Source organism: Oratosquilla oratoria, unplaced genomic scaffold (assembly GCF_046742065.1).
Source record: "Oratosquilla oratoria isolate Oo_2021 unplaced genomic scaffold, ASM4674206v1 SCAFFOLD74, whole genome shotgun sequence".
Taxonomy (NCBI): Eukaryota; Metazoa; Arthropoda; class Malacostraca; order Stomatopoda; family Squillidae; genus Oratosquilla; species Oratosquilla oratoria.
The window spans coordinates 362,394-381,946 of NW_027467738.1; the positions used below are offsets into that span (position 1 = coordinate 362,394).

Genomic DNA, 19,553 nt, shown 5'->3' on the forward strand with positions numbered 1-19,553 from the left:
TGAGTACACTCATGCCATGCATGAATACCTGAAGAACAAGGATGATTCTATGGACATTCCCATCAAAAGAAAAATGAGAAAGACCAGGGTACGGAAAGAGCTGGAGTATGTGGCGGGGGCCTTGTAGTGCCTCAACAAAACCTTCGCTTTCTCAACATGTAAGTTTTTGTTCTTTGAGTTGCTACTCTGTCGTTATTTTTTATCCGATTTACTTCATTTCTGTTTTGTTTTGTCATTATCTGCTTTACAATTAACTGGGATTATTTTCATTTTTACTACTATATTTCTACTTTTTATATGCGAGATTGTAATTTTTTAGGGGATTGCCAAATTCTTACAATTTTTTTTTTAACGATGTAAGCTATGCACATTTGGAAAAGTAATCCCAGTATGTTATTTGGCAATCATTAGTCTATTCATATATTGCTTTAGAAATACATACATATACATATACCAAGGCTCCTTTTTCCCCTTACCAGGGGGGTAGCCAAAAAGGACAAGGCACAAAAACATTCCCACCCATTTCATCCCCGAAAACACTCAACACCCCTCCACCCTCGCTCCCATCTTAGCACCTCCTGGATGACGGGTCATCCCTGCACCCTGTCCACTGCCCTGGGTCAGAAGCAGTGTCGCAGGACACAGCACATCCACAGCAAGGCCGCTTCATTAAATTGGCGACACCCACTCTCCGTCCCCCCATATAAAGGAGAGGACGGGGAGAAATCCCATCGGGCTGCGTCAAAAATTTTTGCTCACACACACTACCTCACCCCCATTCCCCCGTCCAATCCACCTCATGCATCACAACATTTTCCATATACAACCATTCTCCATTCACCCCTGTCTTCTGTCCTCTCCCGTCCTTCCTCAACTGACATTCCCCTCTTCCCCAAAGCCCCCTTCACCCCATCCATCCATCTCATCCTAGGACGTCCCCTCATGTTCACTCCCTCCACATCTGCCTTCCATACCTCCTTTACTAGTCTTTCTTCACTCATTCTTTCCATGTGTCCAAACCATCCTAATACTCTTTCATCCACCCTATCTCCCAGCTCCCTTTCCACCCCTGTTCTCCTCCTCACTTCCTCATTTCTCACTCTATCTAGCCTAGTAACCCCCATCATACTTCTCAGACACTTCATCTCAAACACATTTAAGTTCCTTCTCTCTTCCTCTCTCATGTTCCATGTTTCTGCTCCATACAGTGCTGTTGGCACAATCACTCCTTCATACAGTCTCCTCTTAGCATCCATTCCCAGATTCCTATTCCTCATTACACTTTTTAAACCACCAAGGCATTTACTCGCTTCTCTCAATCTACATTCTACCTCCACCTTCACTCCACCCTTTCCTGCCACATTTGCACCCAAATATCTAAAACTATCCACTTCCTCCAGTTGCTCTCCCTTAATGCTCACTTCCAGATCTTCAGCTTTCTTCTATCACACACTCTCCCAAACTCTGTCACCAGCTTCCTCAATCCCTCCTCCGATCCTGCCACAAGCGCAGTGTCGTCCGCAAACAATAGCTGGCTCACCTCCCACTTTTCTCCATTTTCCTTAACCGTCTCCAATCCCTGACCCACCACCCTTGCATTCACCTCTCACACCACCCCATCCATGTATAAGTTGAACAGCCAGGGTGACAATGCATCCCTGACTAAGTCCCACCTTCACCTCAAACCACTCACTCTCTCCACTTCCAATCCTGACAAGCTCTACTACTCTCATAAAAACTCTTGACAGCTCCCAGAAGCTTTCCTCCTATCCCGTATATCCGCATAACCTCCCACAGTGCCTTTCTGTCTACTCTGTCGTAAGCCTTTTCCAGATCCATAAAGGCCCAGAAAACATCCTTCCCCTTACCTATAGCTTTCTCACATATCTGTCTTACCACAAAAATCTGATCTACACAACCTCTACCTGTCCTAAACCCACACTGTTCCTCACCAATTACTCCCTCTGTTCCTCTCCTAATCCTTTCCTAATCCTCTCAATCAAGATCCTCCCATAAGCCTTCCCAACTACACTTAACAAGCTAATCCCTCTGAGACTACTACATTCACACTTGTCCCCCTTTCCCTTGTAAAGTGGAACTATACACGCACTCCTCCAGTCCTCTGGCACTCCACCTTCTCTCCAGCCTTACGGATTTAAAATGAAGGTGTTTTTCAGAGGTATTAATTCTACATTTGTAAATAGGTACCTAAACTAGTTACCATTAAAGTTTAATGAAAATTGGAGCATTTTTAATGAACCATGGTGAAAAGTGTTACCATGCCCCTTAAAGTGGGACAAGAGAACAAGAGAACATGAAAAACTAAAAAATTATAATTATAGAAATGATCTGAAAAAATTAGCTTCCCACACAGAGTGGTGGATATCTGGAATAAATTAGATAAGGCAACAGTGTGTGCAAATACAATTCAAGAATTTAAGAAAAAAATTGATGCTGAAAGATAAAAGATGGGTCACTATGAGCATAGCTCTCTTCCTGTATAATACAACTAGGTAAATACAATTTCCTCTTTGCATCCATTCCCAAATGTCTATTTCTTATTACACTTTTAATCCACCAAGGCATTTACTTGCTTCTCTCAATCTCTCAATCTACATTCTACCTACACCTCCACTCCCTCCAGTTTCTCTCCCTTAATACTCACTCCCAGTCTGCTGCCACTTTCTCCCCTTAAACATCTCATCACCTTACTTTTACTTCCATTTATCTTATAAACTTCCTCAATCCTGCTATAAGCACAGTGTCATCAGCAAACAATAGTTGGCTTATCTCCATTTTCTTCCCTATCATTTCATTATCCTTTCATTTCCTATCCCTGACCCACTACCCTTGCATTTACCTCTTACACCACCCCATGCATAAATTGAACAGCCAGGGTGACATAACACATCCCTGACAAAGTCCCCTCAAACCACCCACTCTCTCCATTTCTAATCATAACACGCTCTACTATTCTTGTAAAAACTCTTGGCTGCTCTTAACCTCTTTGCTCCGGGGCACATCGCATGTCTGGCAGCATTAGCTGCCCGACGTGCGATGTTGCGTCATAATAATCGTTCGTTCTCTTTCACCCGTGAATTTTTATAACCATAGAAAATATGATGAAGCCAGTTTAGAGATAATGGAGGTTACATAGGTACGACTACAATAAATATAATCAAGATGCCGACGTCGGCATCATCGCGTACCCACTTGCTCCTCATGACCCATACGTAGGCGTCACCATATGTTAACAGCATTCCTCCTATCTCATATTTGCAATACCTCCCATGGTGCCTTCCTGTCTACCCTGTCATAAGCCTTTTCCAGATCCATGAAAGCCCAAAAAACATCCTTACCTTTCTTCATCCCCACTTAATCCGATTGCAGTCAGGTACCTTACCTAACCTCTTTGTAAACACAACATTTGTTAAATGCCTCACTCATTTTTTCCTCCAATTCAATCACATCTTCATTGTTTTTAATTGGGTCTATCCTTCCCTCATTTTTTGTTCTGCACAGATGAAAGAAGCCCTTGGGTTAGATCTCATCTGGCAAACTTAATTTCATAGTTATGTTTAGCTGTGCATGTGTTTTTTGTAACCAGTCTAATCATTGTTATATTTGGATCCAAGGCGAGTTTCCCAGTTGTTTTTTTTATTCAGGCATAAAGTCCCCCACCCCCTTTTCTTTTTGGGGGGTGTAAAGTTCCGTTTTCATTCCTATTTCATTTTTCAGCCTGTCCGTCATCCATTTGGGAGTATTACCATTTTTCCATATTGACTCAAGGGGAATAAATTTATTGTGCATTTAGAATTAGAGCTGTTAGTTTACTGTACATTTCATCCAGACCACCGACTGAGCTGTTGACCTCATGCTTGTGACCCTCCGTGACCCGACACCTGACTGAATTAACGATGTCTGGACTGTGTATCTTACTTTCTCATCTCCTCAAAATTGGCTCTCCTGAAGTCCAGTACTAGAATGTTATTCATAATACTTAATTCTTCCCATATATCTTATGAGCTCATTATAAGTTAAAAGAAAGTCCTGAGTATTCTCTCCCTTTGTAGGACTTATTCCTGATCTAAATTTTCCCAGTCATTTTTTCTTTCTTTTTTTATGCCCAGTTTTCCTGCTCCCACAGGTTTTTGTATATTCACACTTCATAGATCTAAATACTGCACATGTATACTTTGGCTTGGCCCTCCTCTATTAGGGGGAAAGGGTCTTTAGTACATGTGCTAATACTGACACGTAAAATTCAATAAGTAATCCTTGGTGCAATGCCCACACCCTGTTAAGTCACCACATAAGAGGCTGCATATCCACCACCAAGCTGGACTGCAAAAGAAGCCAATGCCAAATTTTGCACAAGCAAATCATTCTTGTTAGACAAAGGGTTAAACACTTGACAACCAATCATGCCAAATTAAAAATTTGGGGAAACCACCACGGCCAGGCACAATGTTCTTATGCATTTCCATGTATATGCCAGGACCCAGTCTAAAGCTGGGATGGCTTGCATAGCAGAGGCCAGCATACTCACTGTTCCTTCTCTTCCTTGCCATCTCCTTTGTCCTCAGCCTCTGCAGCAGGCTCAACAGGAGCTAAAGAAAACCATTTATTAGCACCACAGAAAAAAAAAAATTCATGGGGATAGGTAGTATCTTCACTTTTTTTTTTTATACAGGGCAAGACAATCCAGATGAGATTAACATCAATATTACTGCACTAGCAGCCTACAACTTAAATTATACACCAATATTCTGACTGTTGCCAGTTCATGCATTGCTAGTCTACTTCTACATGGGTATAAGCAGGTTACTTCATCACAAACCAAAGTTTCCTGGAAAAGTAAACACATAGTTATTTATACATTTATTAAATTCCTTAAAATACACCTACTTAACATTACACAGGTAAAACAGAATTTGGATAAAATGTTGGGATTTGGTGTAATGGGGGAAACATTCAACAGGGTGTCTCTTGAAATTGTGTACAAAGGACTTTCTATTCCCTGCATTAGTGTGACTATACCATAAATAGTTTCAAGGCAAACACACTCACACTATGTCATGGTTGCTATTTCATCATAAGTCCTTTATGAACACCTAAACAATAAATTTATTCACTACACTTCCTGAAGTCCAATCAGATTGCCTCTAGTCTAGAAATCCAAGTTTAGTCTCCTTTGTACCTATAACACCTACTTACACAATTCAGAAAACTTAAGTCTGGGCTGTGATTACAGATCAGGGATGGTATTTTTACGTAACAACACTGTAACAATTTCATCAGGAAAGGATTGTGATTCTGGTCATAACAATATAGAATTTGTGTAGTAAGTAGGCTATGTCTAGCCCTACAGTTTACATGGCAGGAGGAACATAAGAGTTCTTGGCTAGAATGAATCCTGTGTACCAGTCATGTTTATTATAACAATGGGGGAAATGGAGAAGTCATCTCCCACCCAGCAGTCCATCCCAGCAAATTTATTAAGAACACCCAAACAACAGGTGCAGTAAAATAAAAATAGAGTTTCAAACATGGGTATTATCAACTGACTTCCCATGAATAAACTTGGAGCATTGGAATGCAAAGATTATGTACATTCTCCTCATATATTGATGACATCAACTGTGACCTTGCAAAAGGAGGGAGACATGGAGCCCACACAAGGGTTGCAGTAGCCAGATATGTAAAGCATACAGAAAAGCATTGTGCCAAACCCAGCCATAGCACTTTTTTATCAGAGGTGCAGGAAAACTGATTACTGTTCCCTGTAAATCCACTCTTGAACCGTGTTCAAAACACTTCACTGTAAATAGCTTGATCCAAGAGTTTTGCCATCACACCAGACACAGGCCTGCTTCCCTTCATTTGAGCAGAGTCAATACCTCCAACGGATATCTCATTCCCTAGTGTCCACCATATATCACCACTTGAACTTGCTATATCACTTCAGCCTTGCATCAGCTTCACTTCAAGCACAAATGTTCCACAACACTGCACCCTTGCGCTGGCCCCATCTCACACATCCGTATTCTTCTTTTCGTCTTTAGTGTCGCTGCTGTCATCTTGCTGCTGCTGTTCCACCTTAGTCTGCTCGATGTTGCCATTGCCATTGGTGACCACCTCACTCTTGCCATTAATGTGCTCGCTGCTGACAACATTGGTGGTGCCGTCATAGTGACTAGCCTTCTCGATGTCGTCCTGGATGTACGCCTTGCTCTCTGCCCGGGAAGCTACGGACACACAGGAGACCCCACAGTTAGTATGGCAAGGTTGGCGGTTGCAGGTGGTGGCGTTTGTCATAACTTTGGGAGAGGAATATAGGAGCACACGACACCAAACATCTGGTGTACAACATCCAAGATGGGGCTGTGGGATCAGTTACGACACCCAACACCACCACCATAACCAGCAAACCAGAGTATGGCAAGGCTTTACCTTTAAACTTACAAAAATGCACTCCCAAAAATCTGAATCCAATAGAGCAAATTCTTTGACAAGTTGTGGTACAAGAGAAATCAGTACATAGGTCACCAGTTTCCACATAATCTAAACTATATCTGATGCTGAAGCTAGAACAGTTTATTCTGACTGCAAAGAGAATTTAGCTAACTTCCCATTCTTACTACCAGCACTTTAAATTAGCAGTTAAGGTTCTTAGATAGGAGGGCAACAAATGGGTTTTGGATAGGTAAATGGTGGTGTGTATGCTTTGACTTTCACACCTTTACAAATGGGAAAGCCTTTTGGCAAGAATGCAAGACTACAATGAAGCAAATTGCAAAGATGGAATGGAGCACTGCAGTAAGATTAATGGAAAGTAATTACCTGAGGTGGATAGACTGATAGAATTACCTGGAGGGGAATGGCAAGGACCGTATCAAAATGAGGCTGAAGTCAAGCAAGAAAGGAAAAGAAGGTAGAGGGAAAGAAAATATGACCTTTCGTAAAATACAGTGTCATGGAGGAGGGAAAGAGGGAGAAAAAGAAAATAGGTAGATTGCACTACTGAAATAAACAACTAAAAAATACAGAACAGACTGAGAGACTGCATTTACACAGGACTATGCAAGGTAGGAAAAATTATAAAAGAAACATAGTACAAAGTCCATGGCTACCAAGGAATACATGGAAAAAGCAAGTCAGCTAATATACTGATCCATTTCATTACTAATTCTGCCTTTAATCAATGAGCTATTCCATGATAAAAAGCAATATAAAAAATATATATATCAGACACTGAAGCAAAACAAAGAATAAGCAACTTAGGCATTCCTGTACATTTGAACACCAGATGAGGATACAGCACTCCACTAAATAATTCATGACGATGCTTAACACTGCTAAACGGATTCAAAACAAGTAAAAATACACCGCACTAACTGTACATCCCCTCACTCGTTGACTGGTTCCTTGTAAGCAAAAAGACACTGCAATTTCACATGCCCTGCACCTTAGTCCCCTTGCCTTGACTGGTGCACGAGAAGTTGAATAATAATAATAATAATAATAATAATAATAAGAGAGAAGTAAAGCCATTGCCAGCCAAAACACTTGCCATACTGTGACCTCTACAAGACCCAAACAAGGAGGTCATGAAGGTCACCTGTGAAAGCCCACAGATAAATCCCAATACTGGCATTTACCCATTGGACTTGTCACTGAAATACTTTGGTTTGTGATGTTGGCACACAGAAGGATGTTGATGAAAGCCCTGAGGAATGTGTTCATGCACAGTTTGCATGCAAGTGGTTTGGCTTGTCTCTCTCAAGGTGACAAATTTGGGCAACAGTGCCTTATAATTGTGAAGCTATGCTTGAAAAAAATAGGTGTCAAGAATCTTTGCAAGAGGTGTAAGTTTGGCACAAAGAATTTTTGCGGTTATTCTTACATACAAAATAAGAATAACAAAGTCGAACAAAGGAAAAAGTGAAATGAAAGGGACCAAACCACAGGAGGCATGCCAAGAACTATGAATGAATGAATGAATGATTGTATGAATAAACAAGTAAAACTAACAAATAAAAATGTAACAAGTGTATTTCTTCAAATAAATACAAAGCTATTCTAAGGTGAAGGCATCAAGCTGCGAAGTACAACAATCCAACACAAAAGCAACAATACCACAAGCGTCTATCCAAACACAAAGCGCCAACTGCCCGACTTGGTAAATAGGGGTCTTGCCGGAGGAAGGGAACACTTACCAAAGCAGTACATCTGGCGGTACCGCATGTATCCTGCTGCTCCAAGTGCTGCTACAACCAGTAACACAACAATCACTATTCCTGCAACAGCTCCATCATCCAGGGGATCTAAAGAAATTTCGGGAAACATGACAATACTTTCATAAGTACAAATAAAACCTTTTTCTAGAATTATATTCCATTGTCCAAGAAAATAAACCCAAGGAAACCTTCAAAGATACCCAGGGGCTGGAATCTCATTCACACTAAAACAACTTTTATTCGAAGAGTAATTAAGAATCAAATTTCAAGTTATACGTCATACAATTAATCAACATGACCAGTAAGTCAGAGCTAACTTGGCAGGTAACACAGAAGCAATGCTGGGATTAAAAGCATTATTACTAGGTATATAGTATGTTGATGTGTTTGTGTTTGAACATATGTACATACATACATCAAGAAACCCTTTCCCCTTCCTTCACCCATCCATTTTGAACATTTGTACAAATCTATCACAATACTGAGCACTGACTATCTTAATTCTTCAGTAAGGTTAGAACCACCTATTACTGACAATGAAATACATATTTGAAATTGTTTTGTGTACCTAAGACACAGGAAAGGAGCTATGCTCATAAGGTCCTGTCTCGTTCTTCAAAGACAATTTTTTTCCTTGTAAGGGGGGGGGGGGTTGACAGTGAAAACATGCACCCATCCCAAGGCCAATTATCATACTTCATTGAAGCTTGAACTAATTATAATGTGTTTGCGTTTTTGTTGTGTATGTATACCAAACTTTCAAACTGAAAAATTTAGACAGGCATGAATACAAATAGTTTGTGCAGCATGCAGCAAAACTAAACTGGAACAGGGTTAACATGCAGATTAATACTGGAAGACAGTTGACTGCAGGCATTCCTGACTTAACATCCCTGGGAAGAGAAATATATTCAAGCTGGCCAGGGGGTTCGTTGATCGCACCTCCTCCTCTAAGATTGCCAAAGTAGTCAGTTTAGGAGAGGATTATGTATTAAAACAAAGAATGGAGCATCTAAACCCACAGGCCGAGTTCTGCAACCAGAGATACCAGTGAGATACCAATGAATGGAATAAGACATGAGAAAATGGGGTTTGGATGTTAGTTTTGGTTAGTAAGGACAGATGATTAAATTTCTTGCAACAGTATTACATCCAGTAGAGAGAGCTAGAGACAGATTTGGAGTGGTACTGGCTTTGGCGAGGAATAGTTAGCTTCCTGACTTGAGTCCACCTGATCGTTAACACTACCTTCAGACTCATATGGGTCTGTTGAACCCTTAATGTCAGGGGCGGAAGTTTCTGAGTCACCATCTAGGGGAGAGACAAGACACACAGTGAACGGCGCGTCACCCAGGTGGCTTCTAATATACGACTACTGGGTTGGACCAGGCAAGTGACAGGGAGAGAGAGATGGGTATGGCTGATGTTTGGAGCTCCAATACATATTTCCAATTTCAGGTCTTCAAAAATTTAGTTTCTTTCATTAGATTGTCAAATCTTAAAGTTCCTCTATTTAACATTTTGAGCTCCAAGGATTATTTAAAACACATTGAAAATAATCTACTAAAATTTTTAAAACTTTATGGAAATGACTTTAATTTTTTTGATTTTACTAATTTAGAGAATTAGATAATATTAATTATGCCTGCAGTCTAACAATATGATACCTTAGCCAGCCAGAAATTAGGTAGAATCCAGAAATGGAATTACAATTGTGATGTAAGTAAAGTGGCCACTACTGTGTGCCCACTAACGTTAATAATGTTGCAGTATGCAGGTGAGTGAAACTGCTGTTCCAGTTTTGAGTGCATGTGATTGTGAATAAGGGATTAAGTGTGATGAACAACACAAGGAAATGTGGATCAAAGCCGAAAAGTGTAGCTCCTGCTTCAAGTGTCCAGGTCACTTTGCAAAGAAGCTCTTGGGCAGTTTGGAATTATGACCCAAATCCCTCAACACTACCAGCTTGCATCCTTAACATGTCCTTGTGTGCAAGAATGCTTATATAAAAATAAAGAATAAAGCTTTAGAAAAATGAAATCAAAGTAGTAAGGATATAGATGAAAATATCACAGTGACAAATTATAATAAATCAAGGAGCCACAACCATGGGATGATGGCCAGCACTTGCAAAATAAACAAACACTTATTGATTAATAACTCCTAACACATGCAGCACTGAGGTTAGCAAGATGCAAATTAGACACCAAAGTCACCAGGAACAAAGTAATATCAAACAAGTTGATGCAATCACACAAATTATATCAGACTCTTAAGTAGGGCACAATCACAAATTATATTTGGGTGGCTGGGATAAGGTGATGCCTTATGGGTAAACATTCCACGACTGCCAACACAGGTTAGGCTGGGATTGGACAAGTCGTGCAAACAAAGCAATGACGACTGCTGCACACACGAGACTGGACTGGACTGGACTGTTGCTGCACATAAAACATCACCCACTGGTCAAGTCAAAAGATATTCCTGCCTTTCGTCAATGCGTTCAAACGCCAGCCTGTTCTGGAGATTCCAAAAAATTAATATTCACGTACCTGCTGGCTTCTCATCCATAGATAGAATTACTCTGTATTCAGTTTCTCCCAAATCATTCCCCACAGTCAGTCTGTAGCGTAGGTTGGCATCAGATTCCATAAATTCCCTGATGTACAGTGTTGCAGCATACTGTCCATTTCCATACTCCTGAAATGATATATTTTTATAACATACTTGACCTTTTACATGTTGAACCATTAAATGCTTCCTGAAAATTGATGTAAAAACCCTATACATGATTTGGTTTAATGTCAAACTCCCTCTGTATCAGGAGGCTAGGACAGTGCACCTTGCAGAGGACTTGGTAGCATGGAATTTAATGAACCATGCCCTTGGTTCGACTTCACCGGTGGCAGGGTTTGAACCACCATCCCCTTGACCTTCGTCGCAAGTATCGATGCCTTAACCCAGCTGGCCAGTGAGCCTCCTATAGAAGATAAATTAAATAAAATGTTTTTCTAATCCTTAGTAGTCATTGTTCCCTTGACTGTATGGCTGAACAGTCCCTGGGGGAATGCCACAGCTGGAATGGGGTTTTCCCACAAATCCTTTATAGCATATAATGTGTTGTTGGCATGCATGATTGTGTACAATGCAGTCATCCATAATCGTGGTAGCTTACCCTTCTACTAGAAGAAGGATTATAGTAATTTCATATTCCTATACAATATAAATTGAAAATACGAAGAGAATGATAGAAAATTGTTCCCATTTTCCATTCCCAATATACATCTAGTACAAAGTAAAACAATGTCCTATTCTACAAGTACAAAGGTGGTGCAAAAAATTACTATTTTATTCTTGCAATAGTGGAATAGTAATTTTCCATTACCATTACAATAAAAATGTAAGTTTTATACATTTCACTATTAGTAACAGAATAGTAATTTCTAATTACTATTCTACTGGTGAAATAGCAACATCTTACTGCTCACTTATTTACTACTGGACATACTAATATAAAATTCTACTATTGTTAGCACAATAGTATACAGCAATAATGAAACCAACAGCAATGGCATCAATAATAAGAGTAGAACAATAGCATCACTATTACAGTCTGCCCTGCTGTTGATGTGCCATGTCTTGCTACATTACTTCTGACTTGGGCAGTGGACAGGAGACAGATGACCCTTCATCCAAGGGTAGCTAAGATAAGAGGGAAATAAGGGTGACAGATGGGAGTGGTTGGGTGGTAGTGGGTAGTGGGTGAAGAAGCCCTTGGTATATAGATTACAATCACTTGTACTATTGCTCCTCTACTATTAATTTGCTAGCAACAGCATGTTACTCATATCTGTAGTACAATAGTTATGATAATATCAATATTGCCATACATGACCCTACTATTACTCTTACAGTAAGATGCATCATCAATCAATTTCTCCATAGCTCTTGCAGGAGACCCCCAGGTCCAAAGTAGATGCCCATAGCATCCAAGTTGACCCACAAGTTGCTTGTACATGAAATGTTTAGGGTAGGGGTGGGGGGTGGGGGCAAGAGCAAGGTAATGGATGATGTGTTTGGCATCTCTGTGGTGATGAGATAATCTGCATCTGTGGCTAGGCCTATTCTCTGTTGCTATTGTTTAAAGCTGGCTGGTGACCTCAACACAAAATGTCCTGATATGGTTCATGATGTGTGGGATTTCTCAGTAGGGTTGATGTATTTTGGTAGTGGAGGGGAGGGGAGTGGATTATGACAAGAGATGGAATAGGTGGGACTGGTTCTTATGACTATTTTTTGGCTACCTCCTTTATAATGGAAAAAAAAGCCTTTGGTATGTGTATGCATGTTCTTTAAGTTTTGTGATCAGTACTTTTATTTCTATATATATATGGAGTGTGGAGCTCAGGGTAGGTAGCTGTAGATATGAACTGTATGCAGCTGGTGTAGTTTCTGTTGCAGTCACTTGGAGCATAAGCTATGTAATAGGAAAGACGAGCAAAATAGAGCTCTTGCAAAGAACTGTGTGCCTACAATTTTTATAGTCTAGGGGGGGGGGTTGCTGTATGTAATATTCTATTGGAGAGGATTTGGAGCATTCTGTTATTCTATTTATCTATTTTTATTTATTTATTTATTTATTTTATCTTATTTTATTTTTTTAGATTGTAGGCTGTCTTGTTTGCAATGACTATGTAAAATAAAAAACTCACCTGAATATTTGTGGTATACCTCTCATCTTCCCCAGGAACAGAGATAGAAGCAACCATGTTCTCAAAAGTGTCACCATAACTCCACACAATGGAACGGGGAGTCGGGTTGGAGGAAAAGTTATAAACTACTTCATAGTCTGCACCTGGTCGAATCTGGTAATATGTCTGAGGTGGTTTATGCACTGGTGCAACTGTCATGAAATAAGAAGGCATTAGCACTACTATGAGAAAATCATACAGCAACTAAAGATAGACAAGTTTTCACATGAAAATGTGGTTTTCAAAATTAATAAACATCTCTCACTTACATTGCACATCAGTTTTGACTTTGACCATCTTGGGCGTATCAAGGGTATAATGCTTAACCTTGCACACCAAATCTTTGCCATTTTCCATTGGCTGAAAATGACGCACCAATGTTGATGTTGTCTTGTATGTATCCTGTAGAGAAAAATGACAAAAATGTAAGTTTTATTGACTGGATACCCATACACACATGGGCACTCAGATTTTTCTGGAAAGAAACATATTACCCGACTATATTATTTTGCAGTAGTAAGGGAAGGGGGCAGTGATGAACTGTCACCTCTCGTGTGGATACAGAAAATAGTTAAGGTGATAGAGATACAGAGTCTGGTTTTGGGCTTGCACCTCCAGATAAAGGAGAGATTCTGATGGATGAATGATGGGGAGACTTGTCCCACATCAATTTCGCAGGATTGTCACTTGCAAGCAAGACAAAACTACCCTGAAAATAATTGTAATTGCATCTTTCCCCTGTGAACATACAATAATCATCCAACAATCCCTTACCTGTCCATCTGTGAGAGTCTGTTCACTGCGTGCATCAACAGTTATGTCACGGTCACCTAGCATCCAAGTGACTTGGGCTGCAGGACGGGCAGCAGCAACGGTACACATAATTGGCTTCTTATCTTCAGTTAAAACCACCAAGGGGTCATCAATATCCATGTATGGGTTTGTTGGAGTAACTGAAAATAGCAAGACAACGTTCATGAAAGTACTACTTAAACATTATTATTACTCTTTTTTTTTCCCACTTGTACCAACTGCATAACAATATTTACCCAATAAATATTACTTACTTGTAACAATGACTTTTTTCGAAGCTTTGTGAGCCTTGCCAGCAACATAAACTGTACACTGCCACTTGCCATGGTCTTCAGTGGTGGCTGAAGTGACACTGATGCCACACTGATTTCTATCCAAGGAAGTTGGCATTTCGATTCCATCTTTTGGCAATTCATCAACCTATGTAAACAAAAGTTATTTAGTCCAAAGATTACATGAACATAACCAATTACTAAATCTGTCCAGCAACAGGTAATAGTGTACATACCTGCACAATACCCCCATTTGGTTTGGCCCATACACAAAACTTCAGGTCATCTATATTTTCAACTCCACAGTTAAGGTTAATAGGCTCTCCTGGGTTAACAATGGTGTCCCGAGTATTGAAGTACAGGCCATCTGCATTAACTTCATCGGCAGCTGCAAGAAAATTTAAATTTAATGAGCTGGCATATTTGAAGCACCTTTCTGAAATAAACCAATATAAAAAAAATTGAAAAAGACAACCCCCTGATCATAACTACTTTTTTGTACATTGTAGGAAAAAATGGTGTTTATATATATAATAAAAGCAACAAAGATAAAGAAGGATAGCCATAACAAAAAATAATCTAAACAGTAACAATAAAATCACGAGAACAAGTAAAAGATTTGTAAAATGTTATGGATGTGAAACTTGGACAATTAGTGAACAAATGCAGGACAGGATAGAAGCAGTAGAAATGTGGATTTGGAGAAGAATGCTGAAAATTTCATGGACAATTTAAAACAAATGAAGAAATACTTTGTAGGACACGTCATGAGAAAACAAATAGAACACATGTGCCTAACAGGAAAAATAGAAGGAAAGAGGGCAAGAGGAAGACCACACATAAAATATGTAGACGGATTAAGGACATCTGTAGAAGAAATAACTGTTCACACAAAGAATTGTCACCCCAAAACGACCACATGAAGAATTGTCACCCCATGAGATACCACATGAAGAATTGTCACCCCATGAGATACCACCTGAAGAATTGTCCCCCCAGTATGCCAAATATCAACAGTAAAATAAAGATGATGTTAGGTTAGGATAAGTTAGGTTGAACAAGGGTTATGCTTACTGTTATCAACTTGTACAGCTGAAGAATCGTAAACCCAGGATGGACCATGTGAAGAATTGTCGCCCTGTCAAAGACTGGGGTGACAAATCTTCATGAGATCCGAAATAACAAATGCCATCTTGTTAAGAAAAGAGCCATGTGCAGACAGGAATGGACCTCCATGGTGACCAATGTCCAAGTCAATACAGCACCCCAGTAAGGTAAGGTAATAATAAATTCATCTGAATACATAAATTTGTCACACACATCTTTTCAACAACAGAAATGGGAAAAAAGCGGATACAATTTCCAAATTCCAAATGGTTTCCCTTATAAGGAAGGTAGCCAGCCAGGGCACGTATACATCCCACTCCCAGCCATCACCCATCCCTTCCCCTTTATCTTAACTCTTTAAAAATGAAAGGTCATCCCTCTCTCCTATCCACTGCCCTGATCAAAGGCAATGCAGCAGGACACAGCATGTCAATAGCAGGGTCCCACCATTTCATTTACTTGGCAACCCTCCCTCCTCATCCCCTTGTGCAAAAATAAAGACTAAGAAATCCATTTGGGCCATGTCAATTTATTGTTCATTCATAACCATTCGTCACTCACATCTACCTCTTGCTCTCTCCCTTCCCTGCTCAACAGATGTTCCCTACTTACTCGAGACCCCCTTCACCCTATCCATACATCTTATTCTTAGTCTTCCCCTTGAATTCAGTCCATCCACCTCTAGCTTCCAAACTATTTGCTAGTCTCTCCTCACTCATTCTTTCCATGTCCTCAAACCATCCTAGTATTCATTTATCAGCAATATCTACTGTCTCCCTTTCCACTCCTCCTCTCCTCATCCTACTTATCACTATACATCCTATTAACCCCACCATACTTCTGAAACACTACCTCACATGTCCAAATTTCCTTCTCCCTCCCTTAAATCTTCATGACTTGCCTGACTTACTGCCACTCTCACCCACAGTACATTTCATCACCTTTCTTTTATCCACATTTTCATCCTCTCACATATCTTCCTAAATAGTCACTCTCCTCTGAACCAGACACAAATGGTGTTCAACAATTGGCGCACACACCACTTCCCCTAATCATCTCCTGATACAATTTTAGGAATGCAAAGTTTGCAGAACTGAAGAACCTAAAGAATACACAAGTGTGGTATACAGATTTTAAACTTTAAAGACACCATATATACCCAAGTAATATTCTATCTATCAAGTTGACCCCTAATTTGTGGCCAGAAAATTCTGAAATTTTCACATACCTCCAATAAAGGTTGACCTTAGATTTTTATGTCTGCATTAACATATATCCAGCCTAGTATAGCATATCATTACATGTACAACTTGACATACACTTTCTGGCAGAAAAAGGAAGAAAAACTAAAGAAAATATTTAGTTACAAACCTGGAATGTATCACCACCAGTTATGAGATTTTGCCTTTGCAACACGTCTTCTCTAAGCTTAACATATTGTCCTTGCCTTATTTTCTTTTTCCATATTGCCTTCCAGAAAAGTATATTTTGCCAAATATCGGTACTTATACACTACAGACGCTCCTCTACTTACGTTCATTCGTTTTACATTTTTTCGATTTTACGTTTGAACCGACTGTAAAAAAAATTGTTAAAAATAAAAAAAATTGAGTGAATTTTTTAGTTTAGCACGCTCTCCGTAGTTCAAACGATACTTACGCATGATGCTGCATCCATTGTTTACATGGCACAAACGACAGACTGAACATGCCTTGCCTCCTCATCCTCCTCCACCATCTCAATTTATGTTGCTTGAATTTAATTTATTTGAAATTAATGATATTATTTTACAATGTTATGTTTATAATTAATGATTTAGGGGTGTTTTATAAGATACGGTAATAGAATTTATGGATGTATAGTACAGTAACAACTTACGTTCATTTTCACGTTACGTTCGGCCGTTCGGAACCTAACTAAAACGTAAGTTGAGGAGCGTCTGTATATGCTAAGGCTGTGATAGAGCAAGGCTAAATATTTACAAAAGCAAATCGGCCGTGGTATTTGTTCAGCAAGTTTTTAACAGGATGTGTCTTTTGATGCATATAATCATACACAAATCACCATTAAACTTAGTATTTTGGTTTTGTAATGATTTATGTGAATTAGGCCTTTGCAAATCAAAGTTTTGACCCAAATTAGATTCAATTTGTCCCAGAAAAAGTAGTAGCCTCATAAAAATCAACCTCATAAATTTAGCCTTAAAAAATGGACCAAAAAATTACCAGTACTAATATTTGGGTATGGTAGGAGGGATGGGTGGGGGATGAGGGGGAGTGGGTGGGGGATGAGGGGGAGTGGGTGGGGGGATGGGGGAGTGGGTGGGGGGATGGGGGAGTGGGTGGGGGGATGGGGGAGTGGGTAGGGGGATGGGGGAGTGGGTGGGGGGATGGGGGGGTGAGGAAGTATGCATAAGAAAAAATTTGACGCAGCCTGAAGGGATTTCTCCCAGTCTTCTCCTTTCCTCAAGAGAGGTTCAAGTGATGCTTACCCTCTGGAAGTCGCTTATCCAACCGATACTGGACTATTGTAGCCAACTCTGGTCACCACACAAACGCGGAGACATCCAGATGCTTGAAGCTGTCCAACGGAACTACACCAGGTGCATCAAAGGGATGCAAGATCTCAACTATTGGGATCGCCTGGGAGCACTAGGCCTATACTCTCAACAGAGGAGGAGGGAAAGATACAGGGCCATTTACACATGGAAAATCCTTGAGGGGCTTGTTCCGGACCCCACGCCCTCTACAATCAAGCCATACCACAGTATAAGGCATGGGCGTAAATGTGAGAGACAAACTCTCCCATCAAGAGCCCCGGAGAGGATTAAGACCCTACTGGCAACCAGCCTAGGCCATGAGGGTCCAAAAATCTTCAACGCCCTCCCAAAGGAGGTGAGAGAGAAAACTAAATGCTCGGTGGACAGCTTCAAACATGCACTGGACAGGTTCCTGCGGAAGGTGCCAGATGAGCCTCCAGTGCCAGGCTACACTGCCATAAGTAGGTTCTCTCAAAACACACTACCAGACCAACTGACCCTCGCAAGGAAGGACAACAGGACTGGCAGCAGCGGTAGTCCACTACGGCTGTGAGGATCGACCTCAGAACTTCACTAAGTAAACTAAGTAAGTCCTGCATGAGGGGACAGAGTGGAGGGTTGCCGAATTTATGAAGCGGCCTTGCTGTGGATGTGCTGTGTCTTGCGACACTGCCTCTGACTCAGGGCAGTGGACAGGATGCAGGGATGACCTGTCATCCAGGAGGTGCCAAGATAGGAGGGAGGGAGGAGGGTGGCGGGGAGTGGAATATATGGGAAATGAAATGGGTGGGAGTGATTTCTATGCCTTTTTCTTTTTGGCTACCCCCGTGTAGGGGGGAAAAAGCCTTTGGTATATGTATGTATTAGTAAAAAAAAAAAAGAATCTAAAAAAATTCTATAAATGTGTACCATGTTAAATTATTTTGCCAATGATAAACTGAAATTGGGAAGGAATAAATGGCAAATGTGAAAGTATGAAATTCCATCAACTAACCAAAATAATGAACAATAATTCCTATCAGTTTTCATGGGGAATAGGAATGCTGTTAGGTTACAATATATATAGGGTGTGGCATAAGTAACCCCCTTTTTATTCTTTAATCTTATAATGTATATTTTCTTTATTATTTTCTTTAATTAATTGCTAAATCTCTATTTTTTCAGATTTTATACAACCATGAGGTTAACAAAGGAACAGAGTAAAAGCTATTCAATTGTATTATCAAAACAATAAAAATGGTGCTGAAACTGCAAGACTTATCAGTGTGTCAAAAAAAATTGTAAAAGTGTTGCTGGTAGAGTTCAAAATTGTATGAAACATGAAGGGGAACATTTTGAACATCTCAAATAAATGACTCATTTTTAAAGGTCCACAGCGCTTGTAACTTATTTTTTCCCTTAAGTTGGTTTGATTTTATTTTTACTGACCATTATTGAACCCAATAAGCATTCTATTAATTTTGTTAATACATATTAACTTATTAACCTGTGGAATATATTCATGTTAAAAAAAATAAAGGATAGTTTAAAAAGGTTTTAATTGTTTCATTCAAACAAAGGGCGTTACTTATGCAGCACCCTGTATAAATGGCAATGAAAGAAATATACACACTATTGGAAATGTTAGATACAAGGAAAGCTGCAAGACCTATTAGAATCTCTGATAAAGTTCACAATAAAAAAAGTTCATTACAAGAAAGGGTAATGCTTTAAGATCTAAAAATACTTATTTGCAACCAATTCATAAAGGAGAAACTTCAATTACAGATCTATATTTGACCAGTATGATTGTTAAATAGTGAGAAACAAGGTGGTGAGGATGAGTGTGGGA

General features: G+C 39.9%; 1 protein-coding gene across 14 annotated transcripts in view; it reads right to left on the bottom strand.

Moving 5' to 3' along the window:
* LOC143023969 (fasciclin-3-like) overlaps positions 1 to 19,553 on the bottom strand; it is a 94,514-nt gene that overhangs the window by 61,892 nt on the left and 13,069 nt on the right. For 7 of the 14 annotated variants that reach the window (XM_076182642.1, XM_076182641.1, XM_076182645.1 and 4 more), the window contains exons 2-10: positions 14,313 to 14,464; positions 14,059 to 14,224; positions 13,766 to 13,944; positions 13,261 to 13,393; positions 12,953 to 13,143; positions 10,793 to 10,940; positions 9,462 to 9,551; positions 8,220 to 8,327; positions 4,550 to 4,610 (exon numbers count right to left, since the gene is read on the bottom strand). In XM_076182642.1, the coding sequence (XP_076038757.1) occupies positions 4,550 to 4,610; positions 8,220 to 8,327; positions 9,462 to 9,551; positions 10,793 to 10,940; positions 12,953 to 13,143; positions 13,261 to 13,393; positions 13,766 to 13,944; positions 14,059 to 14,224; positions 14,313 to 14,464 (1,228 nt within the window). Of the gene's footprint in view, positions 1 to 4,549; positions 4,611 to 4,868; positions 6,249 to 8,219; positions 8,328 to 9,461; positions 9,552 to 10,792; positions 10,941 to 12,952; positions 13,144 to 13,260; positions 13,394 to 13,765; positions 13,945 to 14,058; positions 14,225 to 14,312; positions 14,465 to 19,553 lie in introns of those variants that run through there. The other 7 variants (XM_076182648.1, XM_076182646.1, XM_076182652.1 and 4 more) reach the window with 5 other exon arrangements.